The sequence below is a fragment of the Mauremys mutica genome, chromosome 10 (genome assembly GCF_020497125.1).
Source record: "Mauremys mutica isolate MM-2020 ecotype Southern chromosome 10, ASM2049712v1, whole genome shotgun sequence".
Classification (NCBI taxonomy): Eukaryota; Metazoa; Chordata; order Testudines; family Geoemydidae; genus Mauremys; species Mauremys mutica.
This window is the reverse complement of record NC_059081.1, coordinates 16,384,161-16,397,345: the sequence shown is the minus strand read 5'-3', so window position 1 is coordinate 16,397,345 and position 13,185 is coordinate 16,384,161. Positions and strand designations below refer to the sequence as shown.

The 13,185-nt window shown below is 36.4% G+C and overlaps 1 protein-coding gene across 6 annotated transcripts in view; it reads right to left on the bottom strand.

Moving 5' to 3' along the window:
- Positions 1-374: 374 nt before the first annotated feature.
- SLC35F5 (solute carrier family 35 member F5) overlaps positions 375-13,185 on the bottom strand; it is a 57,386-nt gene continuing 44,575 nt past the window's right edge. For 4 of the 6 annotated variants that reach the window (XM_045032465.1, XM_045032461.1, XM_045032462.1 and 1 more), the window contains 3 exons: positions 10,819-10,973; positions 9,770-9,858; positions 375-9,176 (listed from right to left, as the gene is read on the bottom strand). In XM_045032465.1, the coding sequence (XP_044888400.1) occupies positions 9,777-9,858; positions 10,819-10,973 (237 nt within the window). In that variant the 3' untranslated portion in view covers positions 375-9,176; positions 9,770-9,776. Of the gene's footprint in view, positions 9,177-9,769; positions 9,859-10,818; positions 10,974-13,185 lie in introns of those variants that run through there. The other 2 variants (XR_006582655.1, XR_006582656.1) reach the window with 2 other exon arrangements.

The following is a 13,185-nucleotide window of genomic DNA, read 5'->3' as shown; positions in this document are numbered from 1 at the left end:
CACTGTGTAAACCACCTCCTTTCCCGTATTGATCCTAACCCGTGCTACCCGCAGCAACTGTTTATATGGAAAATTAGTATTATGAAAATACTTAATGTATTTTTATCTTCTTGTAATGCGATTTGCCATCTTGGGGGAAAAAAGAAGCAGAGCTAGCATCATATGACTAGCCAGATCTCCATGATCATGGACATGGACAGTTTGGGAACCCTGGATTTAAAGACAAATTGCAACCAAATGCTTATTTCTGTTAAGAAAACAAGACAATTTATTTGTTTTTACGGACATACAATAAATATGAAATATACAAGACAAAAATTTCACACCAATTGATTGTATTACACAAGCAGTTCATTAGAATACATGATATTTTCTTTTTCATTAGCCCTTTTTTAAGGTTTGGTACTGGATATTAAAAAGTATCCAAATGTAAATCTCTATCAATACAATTTTCTGCCATTTTCATCATAATATATATTTCAAATAATCATACATGTACTGAGTTTTAAAAAAAATATAAGCAGTGTCCGAAATGCCTAATATATGCCTATAATTTCTGTGTTTTAGGCCTGTACAAGTTCTAAAATATTTCATTTGTTTAATCTGTTTTTAAATTCTTGTGGATTAAAAAAATACTATGCTATACTTTTTACTTCACCAAAACCCCTAAGAAAATGAATAAAGTGTCAGATGATGGAATTCCATGTTAAAGCTAATATTTGCTTGCAATGAACTAATGACTGAGTTCTGGTCTTTGCTCCTCCAGATTTTCCAGAGAAATGGAAAGCCCAAGTTTGTGCTAAAGTAGGGAACTACCTTCCAGTTCCTAAGGAGGCATGCGTCTTCATTTCAGAATTACTACAGCCATCCTGCTGTTTTCTTGGGTTTATAATCATTCAGGAAACTATGATTACATGTTCTTGTTTGCATGCATATTTTTGTTATGAAGTGGAAATCAGATAAAATGCTACACTTCTATTTATCAAAAATAGATCAAGATTTAAAACCCTTTGAAACCAGAATTTATTTAGGTGCAAATGCAATATGCATCAGTGATCAGCAATTGAGGCTCTGGTCTCAAAGGAAAATGGGTTAAAAAAATTTGCAGCACATACATATTTCATACAAGATGTATACCTGGAAATTGCTGTGCTTTGAATTATTAGAAAGAGTCTTGAAGCTTTAAGCACTTTTGTACAAGCATACACTATTTTCATCAGTTACACCTAGTGGTTTCACTAAAGTTTTGCAGGGCTGTCTGCCTTAGAATCCTGGTTTCTGAAATCATTTCTTGAGGAATACCGCAGAAATTTAGTACAAAATGTTAATACTCTAATGAGCATTAACATTATATGTTACAGTTAATAATTTCATGGGTTTTCCTCATCTTTAAATACTAAATGGCTAAACTTCTAAAACCTACCAACCTCTAGACAAAATGATGATTTCCAAAATATATTTTTGTTTAAAGACCACCTTATAAACCTCCAACCCCAAAGCCTCAGGTATCAAAGTATCTCTTCCAAGGCTCATTGTGATTTTAAAATTCACACATTATAGCACAACTCCCCACTGAACTCAATGTGTGCTACTTTGAAGTCAATGAAACGCTGTGACCAAAAAATGGCTACTTTTAATACAGCTTTGTCTAGATTGCATCACAACTAGCAATTAACTTCTAAATTTAATATGCATGGCATTTACTAGCAACTAGATCACTGTTTTATAACCTAGTCATTTCATATTCAATCAGATAAAAACAAAAAACTTCCCATGTACATTTTCTAGTTAAATAACATTTCCAGCCCTAACTCTCCAGCTGCTCAACAAGGTTTTTTGCTCCTTCCAATGAATCTGCTGTTTTTACAATATTTTAAATGATCTTTCTTCCTCCTCTCCCATTTTGCAACTTCCTGGAGGATACTTTCCACTAGCACGGCTGTTTCTCAGGCTGAAGGAAAGGAAGCTTTTAAACCTCATTTAATATTTTTATTCAATTACTCATTGTGCAAGGGTGTCAGGCCTTTCTCCAAAGCAACAGGCAGTGGGTCAGGGTTATATGAATAGAGTAGCAGTGTGTAGCATAAAAGAATGGAGGGGATCGGAAAAGGAAGTGGCCAGGGTGGTTGGCTAAAGCTGTAAAATGTTGAGAGCTATGTCAATAGAACACAAGGATTGCATATTGTACATGTAACACGATGGTGACTGGCTAATTCCTCTCAGACTGAGAATACGCATTTGTATAATTGAGAAATAACTGTAGGATTGTGGATCAGTAACTGTACAAACATCCCTGCATTCTAATATCAGAGACCATTCTATTATAATGGACAACCATATTTACTCTATAGAATATTCAGCAACGACTTCATACCACATTCCTTGCCAATATGCTTAAGGCACTAAAAGAATACACTGAGTAATTTTAAAAAGGGAAATAAAGGGATTGGTAAGGAAAGTAACAAATGTAGGACTAAAATTTGCCATTCTGTAAGAACCTTTCCATCACAAGAAAAATATGACGACGGACCAACATCAGATGCAAAGGTGGGATCCTTAAACTGCAGGTAGTGCAAGTGCAGATGTTCATCTGGCCAAGGCTGAATGCAACCAGGGTCACACTATTAAAATCTAAAAGAACCCCAGTAGTGTCAGTCACATGGCTACAGGCAGCCAATGTAAAGAAAACAGTTGCAGGCGCAGTACAATCTCAGTAGCATAAACCAACGAGCAAACTTTCTGCTTCAAACTGAACCAAAGTACAAACAGAGCAGCCATACTGAGAAATCTGTGAAGAGGGACTTGAGGCTATTGATGTTGATCCTGATGATAAATTCTACTGAAATGGATAGGATCCTTTACACTACTGATTTAGAGCCCAACATTATAACAACTGGAGCCAAAGACACCTAAGACTCTAGATAATAAAGTTGCTATTGTCTTGGGTATAAGAGAATAATGGCTTGAGTGAACAGTTAGAATGCTAGGGTCACTACATTTTTTTTTGCATCAAGTCCCATTGGCTGATACTATGCAAAATCCCATTAAAGAAAGAATATTCCAGAGGTATATTACACATGGAAATACTGTGTAAGAAAGATCAAGCTGCTTGTGACAGCCTTATTTCAATAAAATTCTGACTCAAAACCCACTGGAAAACAATGGAAAGACTGCCATTTACTTCAGAGGGCTTAAATTAGTCAGGGAAGCAACTTCGCTGAAGAAAAAATTTGAAGGACAACCTGACTGTACTTTACTTTCATAGAATATTAAGGTTGGAAGGGACCTCAGGCGATCATCTAGCCCCAAAACCTCATTGACTGTAGGGAACATATTCATGGTAACACTGTTATACTAGCACTGTGTGCTGAAATCAGAATACAAACCTCAACTAGGTATGTGATAGAGCAGAGTTGTTTAACCCTGAATGCCTAGCATAGGCATCACCATACTACCATGGATAGAGGAGCAGCTTTGAAATCAACAGAGCAAGAGTCCTATTAATTTCAACGCAATTTCATACAGTAAAGATGATGCACAGTACAACAATGTAGGAAAAACTGGGTAAGTATAACAGAGCAATTATATTTCTGAAAAATCAGAGCAATGGGAAAGTAAACTTGTAATATCATCTTTATCCAAAGAACCAGGATGAGGGAGCTAAGTCAAAGGAAACAAATATTAAAACTATATTCAATGTTCAAATAAAACCTACAAAGGGCTGCTGCTTCATTTTCAAATCACCTCCTTGGATACAAGTGGTTTAAGATCATCCACATTTCCCTGAGAAATCATGCTATATTATATAAAGTGCAAAGAACTAGTGTTATTGCAACACAACGTTGGAAAAACCAAACCAAAAAAACAACAACAACAAAATACAACAGGCAAAAAACCTCCCAAAGAAATATCAAAAGGTAAGGTTTTCACTGCATCAATAACTCGTCATGCTGCACAGACTATATGTTCAGTTATGCAGTACTTAACAGAACTGATAATATAGTAAGGATTTAAACTGGAAATGAGATAAAAAGTAATAGGACCACAATATGGTCATATAACTCAGTTGTGCAAAAGAAACCTTAACTTCTGCTATTTTCTGATTTTTGTGTCTTATTTCTCAGTACTGGCACTGCGTTAATGATGGGGGGTGGAATTGCACTGCATCTGCCTGTCTTCTTTGTGTTAAATTCAGAAAAACAGAAGTTTCCAGATCACTAGTTAAGAGACACTAGTCGGTCTGTGACCAGCAATGCTTGTTAATGAAAACTGTACACTTATCAGATGTGCACAGATGCATGCCATGCACTTACAGCCATGGGTGCCAGGTTTGTATAATTTTTGGTGGTGCCCAGAACGGGTCCAAGCAGAGGGCAGAGCAGGGGCGGGGACAGAGCGGGGATGAGAAGAGGCGGGGTAGGAACTTGGGGGAAGGGGTGGAGTGGGAGTGGGGCAGAGCAGGGGTGGGAAGGGGCAGGGCAGAGCGGAGCAGGACAGGCTGGGGCTTAGTCGCTCACTGCTGCCAGCTCCAGGCTCCCTGCTCATCTCCCAGGCTGCCCTGGACTCCATGTCCATCTGAAGTGCGGGACCCTGGCCCATCCTATGGATGGGACAGCTCTGAAAATATAAGCCCAAACACTGGTGGAGCTTGGCCTATGTTCCTGAATATTGGTGGAGCACAGGCAACACGGGCCCATATAAACTTGCCACCTATGCTTACAGCCTGCTCAGGTGTGTAGCTACATAAGATCCAGGAGGTTTTTTTCCCCCTACTGTGCATTTTTTAAAGGGCATTTTCAAATAGCCACTACTTCATTACATCTAAATGAAACTTTAAGTGCCTAGCAAAAATACTTATTCACTGAGGCCATTTGTCTGCATAAATTCACCTTGGAATTAAGAAATTTCTACTTGTTCTGTAACTTAAAATAGGTTCAACACTTCATTCAATTAAGTTTCCCAAGCCGAAAGACTATGTAGAGACCAAGAATGGCAAAACTCAATATGAAAGAAGAATTCTTCAAAAATTATTATAAACAATGGAAACGGTGTTATAAAGAAGTAATTTTGCAAGCTTAATGAAACCAATCACAATAGTAAACAGCAGTACCTAGGCACAGTGGGGATAATTAAACATGAAGAATGGCAATTGCATAAGGCAAGGAAACTCAGTTTTCAGGCTCTTACTATTTTAAATTTCTCATCTGTTTTGTAATAGGTATGTGATGCACATAACAGCACACACAGTATGTCATGTACCACATGCAATACCCTGGTTTTAATTGTCCTTTGAAGGGCATTTAGTATTTCAAAGGAAAATCTGCTGAAGGCCCCAATTCAGCAAAGCACCTAAATCTGTGTGTAACTATCATGGGATTACGCAAGTGCTAGAGGTTACGTAAGTGCTTAAGTGCTTTTCTGGAGTTAGGCTAAAGTTTGCAGCAGCCACTAGCAGTAAAAGGGTTAATGCAGTTTTGTGTACTGGACTGCACAGTATAGCGTAGCAGACTAATTGTTACTCCCATTCAACTCTTGAGTTCCAAGACTTATTTAGGGGCAGTCAGAAAATCACTTAACTTTGCTCTGTATCAGTTTCTCCATATGTAAAAATGAGGATAATTATTTAGCTGCCTCATAAGGATGCTGCGATAAATGAGTTAATTTTTGGACAGCACTATATATATGGCATTGTTTTTCAATAATGTAGGCATATGTGGGAAATCACTGCTCTTTAAATATGCAACAACATTCAAAGTATGATTAATTTAAAATATGAGAAGATTTTTTTTTAAGTGTATACACTTCCTGAAGGAAATAAATCAAAATCAAGACATTCCAATTAAACAGTAAAAAAAACAAGTTATGGTAGTCCATGTCGGTAAAGAGAATTCTACCAGGAGAGATAGCTTCTTCACATTACTGTAACAAGAAACTGAGTCCAGTTGCATGCCATGTCATGTAAAACGCCCCCACACACACACCCCCCGCAAAAAAAAAAAAAAACCACAAGAAGAGTATTATATTCAACATAACGCTACTATTGCACAGGTACCTGAGATTCAAAAGCTAAATCTCTTGTGCCTTTACCAAGCAACCATTATAGAAAGCTGCATGAATCACTTTTCTAACAAAAAAGACAGTTACTTATAAAAGATGTTCTTATACTAAAAATCACAAGTTGGTATAGAAAATCTCATTATCTCTTATTAAATGCAGACACAATGTAACAATATATAACTTTAGTAATACTGTAATACATATATCTCTTGTAATACTGGGGCACAATTGTTTGAAAATCTATGGCCTTTCAGGGAGATAATTTGTTTTGTATTTTACATTCCACTCCCCAGAATGCTACACTTTAATAAAAAGACTGCTGAAGTAATTTATGGTATCTAACACTTTATATCATGACAATCTGATTTCTCAAAACATTTTTTTTCTTTCCTTGGAAAAATTAGTGAGGTGGTCCCAGCATCTGAATTGTTTAAACATATAATGTTATTTGAATGTCCTTAGGAGGCAGAAAGAGAAGATTTTCTCTTATGTATTAATGTTCATTTTTTCCAGCACAATGTATTTATTGACGCAATTTAAAAGTGCTATGTAAAACTCTATAAACTAACCAAGGATTTGATGATAGATTCCACGTCTGGCATGTTTTGTTATGTTAAATAAGGATTCTGGTTCACAGTTATACGTCACAGCCCAGTACAACTATGGGTCATGGGCAATCGATTTCAAAAGTGAATCTTAGTTTTCTTCTGAAAACAGAGCAACACACCTGTTGGAAAGCAAAATTAGCCTTGCTAGGCTTATCTCTCCAGATGCCACAATCCTTATCCTTCTCGCTGCTTTAGAGGACATGATTTAGTGTTGAGCATTAACTAGGCAAACTTGACAGAAGCCAAATATTAACTGAAGATGTAATCATTTTTTAAGGGAACAACTATTTGCATTCCATTGCCGCTATGCCTTAATTAATGGCTTTTCTTAGTAAGGATTCCACTTAAATTCTCTGGAGTTATCTTGCTTCCTAAAAACCATTTTTAACTTTATCAGGAGAATTCTCCTCTTGCCGAACAGCCAAAATTCTACCCAAGATCAAATATAAAAATAGTTCAACTGCGGCATTTAAAGTTCCTGTCTTCTCATGGGTACTTGAGTAATTGACAGAGACATTCACTTTTAGTTACACTGTTTAAAACTAATCCAGTTCAGTAAAACTGAAGGTTATTTTTTATTCAGTTTGATGTACATCATCAGTATTTCTTTCTAATTTTTATTGACCTCCATTTCTGCAAGAGATCAGGAACTCTGGCTTAAGTGTTCAAAAGTAGGAGTAAAAAGGATAGGTGACTAAATATGGACTTGGGACCAAAAAATGGAATTTTTGAAAGTATCTAAGTGACTTCAAATGGGACTGTGCTTGTAAATCTTTTGAAAATCCCAACCTCAGGTCTTTTCATGTTCCTCCTTTGAAAAAGGTTGGCCTCAAATACATTTTGTTCATAGTTTAGTGACCAACCGTTGATATAAAATTCAGAAAAATATTTGTATTTGATAAAAATGAACAAAAATCCGCCTGCAAGTGCAATAGCCTATGTTTTAACTTACCCTATACATTTCAATTAACAATGGTCTTCTCCCTACAGCTATTGATTTTGGGGTTGAATAGATTAAAATCTAATCCTTCTAAACATTTATCCAAGTCTGTAGTTTTAATACAGGCCAGTTAGACTTTTTTTTTTTTCCTTTACATTGCCAAATCACCACCACCATTTCCACAATTAGTATCCTTATTGGTGGGAGTAATATAGAGATTAAAGACTGAATGGACTTATCCCTAGAAAAACATCAGCTCCTCCAGAACAGGATTGAGACAAAATGGCAGAGCAGCATGAGAAAGCTTGCACTGTCCGTGTAGGTTTTGTAGTTATCTGGAGAATTTAGTCACCTTGACTGAAAGTCCATCTGTACTCTTTATAAGCATTACAATTCACTAAAAGACAAAATAAATTAGTAAATACCCCTTCGCCAAAGTTACCTAATTTTACTTTTTGAAGAGGGCAATAACTGTCTGCAGGATTCTTGTGAATATATTTATTAATTTGTTACCTTTCAGCACCAAACAGAACAGCAGCATTGCAGTAGGGAAGAATACTCAGGTCACAGTGAAAAAGTTAGCCATTACACAATAATTTCCTTAGGAAAACGAAGTCAACATGATTATTTCTAGCTTTAAAATTGCTTGGAAGATTTGAGTTGAGATAAGATAGTAACTACAAAATTTAGAAGTCTACTTGATGGTTTTTTCCTCAAATAAGCAGCTGTGCACATGGCATCTTGGAATTATTTACAATTTTACATATTAAATAATTTTGACTATTAAGTTTTCAAAAAGAGACTGATTCTGAATTATGAACTTTTACATCAAGTGCTTGTCCAGCCAAATTTATGATAATTACCACCTTTAAAAATACATAACCTTTTTATACTAACACTTCTTTAAAAGTTTGAGATTGTTAGGTCAGAAAAGATTTTTAAACACAAAGCACCCTTTCCTATTCCAAGGTTTTTTAAAATGGGATAAAGCAATATATGTAGTGTTCCGGAAACTTGCATACATCCTGCTCCAACAGTTGCAAAAATGTACTTATTTAATAAATTAAGATTTTTTTCTAATTTCATGTGTTAATATTCAAATAGACTTTATACAAAAATGTTAATCCGTACCTATTACAAGTAACTTACATATTTAGCTTTTTTCATCTGAAAGTCTGTAAGAAATGACGACCTGCAGAATTAAAGTATTCATTTTTAAAGTAATTTTTGAACAACTTGTTGTCCAGCATTTAACAAAAATGTGAAAACAAAAAATAAATCACCAGACCAGCATTTGCTTTCTTGATTATATCAAGTAATTTCAAGTTGAGTTCTATAAGGCAGGTTGGTTGTTTAGATGGACTGGGATTTCCTATAGTTGTAGTGATATGCACATAGTGAAGTTGTTCATTGATAGAACCAGATGAAGACAGGCAATTATGGGAAAATAAAAGTTTAGTTTCAAAAGAACTGAAACTTTTTTTTCCAAATGTAGAATAGGCACTGAAATATGGTTCCTTATGGACTTTCCAGGAGATTGTCTCTTCGCTGAGTATGAAACCATCTTGAAACTGAAAAAAATTAAAACAGAATTATTAATGCTATGCATTAGGGATTAATTGTATTGATTTTGAGCCTATATTTCTCATTTTCTATACCTTTTCCAGTCATAGCATTAAACGTATTTGAAACTGTGCAAGTGGAATGGTGAAAAATAGACTGCAAATATATTGTACAGCTGGGATATATTTTGTTTTGCGGCCAAACAGGAATTATGAGAATATGGGGAAAAAATAACCACATTTTTCTAAATCTTGCATTTCTAGTTATATTAGCTTTGCAAAAGTCTACATACTCACTTGTCAGGGAGAGCAGCTTTATTTATTTATTTCAAGGGCGAGTATCAATCATGATAAAGAGTGAGTGAGTAAATTTTGTGCCTGCACAGGTTAATTTCCATGACTGTTTGGCAGACTGGTAACATACATGAGCTCCTTCTTTAATTCATGCAAATGAGAGTTAATAAAACAGGTAAAACTACTGAAGATAATGGAATAATTAGCAAGTCCATTGTAAGGTGCTAACAACCTCAAGAGGAAAAAAAATTGACTTAAGAGTTTGAACGTATTCACTATACCTTTTGAAGTTTTCTTGTTAAACATACCTTTTGCCTATGAACAGCAGTTTTCTCCTTCTTGAGAAACACTATGCATAGGGATGAGGCTTTCACACTGCTCACTTTCCTCTGGCATTCTTAAAGAGATATCAAATTCATTTTATAATTACAGAAAATCTTAAACTGGTTATATTGTGACATGGAGACATGAATACTAAGGATGGTAATGCTATATAAGAGTTACATATTATCTTGAGTTGTGTTCATTAAAAAAACGAAATACTTCGATGAATTACATATACTATACTAGAGTGGTCATAATTATGATCTATAGATAGCTATTTAGTGCCTCAGAAATATAGCAAATAATATGGTAACAATAATTAGGCAAACGCAAAACTGTAAAGAATTTTTTCTGCAGTGGATATTCTAGTACATTAGGATTTTAAGATGGTGGCTTGTCCCCAGTCCATGAAAACTCCACTGCCATACCCAAAGTCTCTTTCCAGGCACACTTTTATTTTCCAAACTTAGATAAAAAAAAACAGAACAAAACAAAAACAGTTCTTCCACCCCCACTGGGCTACAAGTACTAGGGGATTTTCCCCTTTGCCTCTCTCGTTCCATCCTGCTTCAAGGTCTGTTGCAGGATTCCTCCTTGTTCCTTGCACCTCTTCCCAGGGCTTCTCCCAGGAGGCTCTTTTTCCCCACTGCCTCCCCTCCCAATGGACTCCCTGCAGCCTCTGCTGATCTTTCCTTCCTGACAGCCCAGCTCTTTACAAGGAACACATGTCCACCCTTCAGCTGCACCTGATTAATGAATAGGGTTGGCAGGACCCAGATCTCTGGCCCTTAAAGGACAGACAACCGTGTCACAGGAATTTTTATAATTTTGTCTCTGCCCTCACTGGATATTAGGGCAAAGAACGGAGATAAAGAATTACACTGGTAACTAATCAGTCAATGATGTTCTCTTAAAGGAGAGGAAGGGGGTCGGGGGGGAAACCCAGGGTGTGAGTTCTGAGGCTTCTAAGAGAGGTAGGATACATAGGGAAGGTAGAATGAAAAGTTAGAGAAGTTACAATAGGTGATCATACCTCTGAATGCGATGCTTTCTGCAGATAAAGGCAAAAATTCTTCTGATTCCTACCATCACTGGATCCCAGTTGTTATAATGGCATAAGAAAGTTGCAATGAAAAACGAGAAAAATACAGGGATTGCCCCTGCAAAAAATAACCAGGAAAACTGCACCTGGAATTAGAGCATGAATATAATTTATCCAACAAAGCACAATAGTAGTTTCTTTTAACATTTCATTTTTTTTTCATTTGTGACAACTGCCATAAAATGGAGACGTGTCTACTATTGTTATTGTTAAAAGTGTCTAACTTGCATCAAGATTGTAAAGACAAATGCATTAGTAATTTATTAGCTCCTTTGTTGCTACAATAGTGTCAGCATATGTGTTTAAGACATTTCCATTTGAAGAAAAAAAATAAAATCTATTTGTAAACCGTGTTGGGTCTCAGTTCCTTTGAATGCTGACCAATGTTACAATTTTTGCATTTTAACATTTTCTATAAGATCTCTTGGTTCACCATGTCCTCAGTCACCCACTGTGTTCAATTCTCTTTTTTCCTTACCTCCTTACATTGGGTTCTCCACCTACATTTTTCCTCCCTTTCTCCTCCTGGTAACATGGTTCTCTTTTCTAGTTTCTCAAATGATCTCACCCTTACTCATTCACTCATGGACCTTAAAAACTCTACTAGGTACAGAACATCAAGAGAACTACATCTTCTAGCTAAAAGCTGATGTGGATCAACATTCAGGTGCGAAGCCAAACACTCCTCGCAGGCATGGAAAGAGATGTGTTGGGATTCATACTAGGGTACTGTCCTTAAACCCTCTTTTGGGGACTCCATCTTCCATATCAGACTCTGGAAAATAGGCATGCATCTCCCCTCTCCTAAATTACATCTGGATGCTGAAAAATGGAAGCACTCTCTTTGTTTCTCCACCAACCTGTACAAGTTTGATGGCACTAATCCATGAAAGTTTAATTTCCAAAGATGAGAAGGTAAGTGAATTTTCCAAGCCCTGAAACAACTGTATGGACAACCCCAGTGAAATGTCACAAAACAACATACCTACTCCACCTAGATTTGAATTTCTGACCAACAGTATAGCTGAAAAATATATATTTCAGGGCAATTTGTGCCCCCAAATGCCCATTTAAAGAGACAAATGTGTGCATTAAAGAAATAAAAACAAACAAGAAAAAAATCCTTGGAAGTGATCCTAGCAAAGAAGTTCTGATTTTTGTCTGCCAAATAAAGCATATGAGAAGCTAATAATTTGGGAAGTAACAAGAATTTGTTCTTCCTGAGTCTGTATGGGGGGAGAAATACAGCATTTTTTATTAAGTTATTTGCTCACCTGTTTTGAAAGTGAGCCATAAATTAGATGAACAGGATTTTACCTGACTCGAGGGTAGTAATAGTTAGCCTGAGCATCTGGAATGCCTACTACATACGTAAAGCTTCAAAACAGAAATTACGAGGTCTGTTCCTTTTAAGAAAAAGGAAATAAAAAGCAGAACTACTCCCTTTAAAGCTTCTTTTTAGCTAGAAAAAGCTGATTAACCATAGACAAGGCTCCCCCTTGTGGAAAAAAATAAAGTCTTATACAGTAAGTATGGACACCACCTCATTCTTAGGAATCTATATCTGCAGTTATTAGAATTGATTAGTGTCCACATTAATTTCTAACTGAGACTAGCTTCAAATAATTGAAATAAATGTTTAAATGAGCTTAAAAGTTACATTAAAACATGGGGGACAGCATGACCTGGTGGATAGGCCACTGGACTAGGACTAAGAGGACCTGAGTTCAATTTCTGGCACTGCCACTAATTTGCTGGTTGATCTTGTACAAGTCAATTCACTCTCCGTGCCTCGGTTTCTCCATCTGTTAAATGGGGATTATGATACCAACTTCCTTTGTAAAGCATGTTGAGATGAAAAATGCTTTATAATAACTAGTATTATTAATAGGTGCAACAAGTTTGACTTGTAATGTCTAAAGCATGCAAGTGTCTTATATTTTAGTGCTTTTCCCTTTTTTCCCTTTTCCTCAGAGCTTCTGTCTTTAGAAGAGAGGCAAATCTTGTGTCTCCCAGGGAACACAGCCAACCTAAAGCACCCAGCTTCAGAGGGAATGCTCCCCTTGAGCTAGCTCTATCCAGAACAGCTCAATTATAGAAGGCACTGAAGGGTAAGGAAGGGAAGAATTCAGCACCTCATCCAGCCACAAGTTAAAACCAAAAACAGACCTAGCCTGCCTAGGTCAAATCAGGATGGTGTTAATTAGGTGTGAGAAAGAGACAAGCAGACAAAGTCAGACAGGCAGACAGAAACCTGGATGGTAGATGACAGCCATGTGAGGAGAAAATGAACTAGAA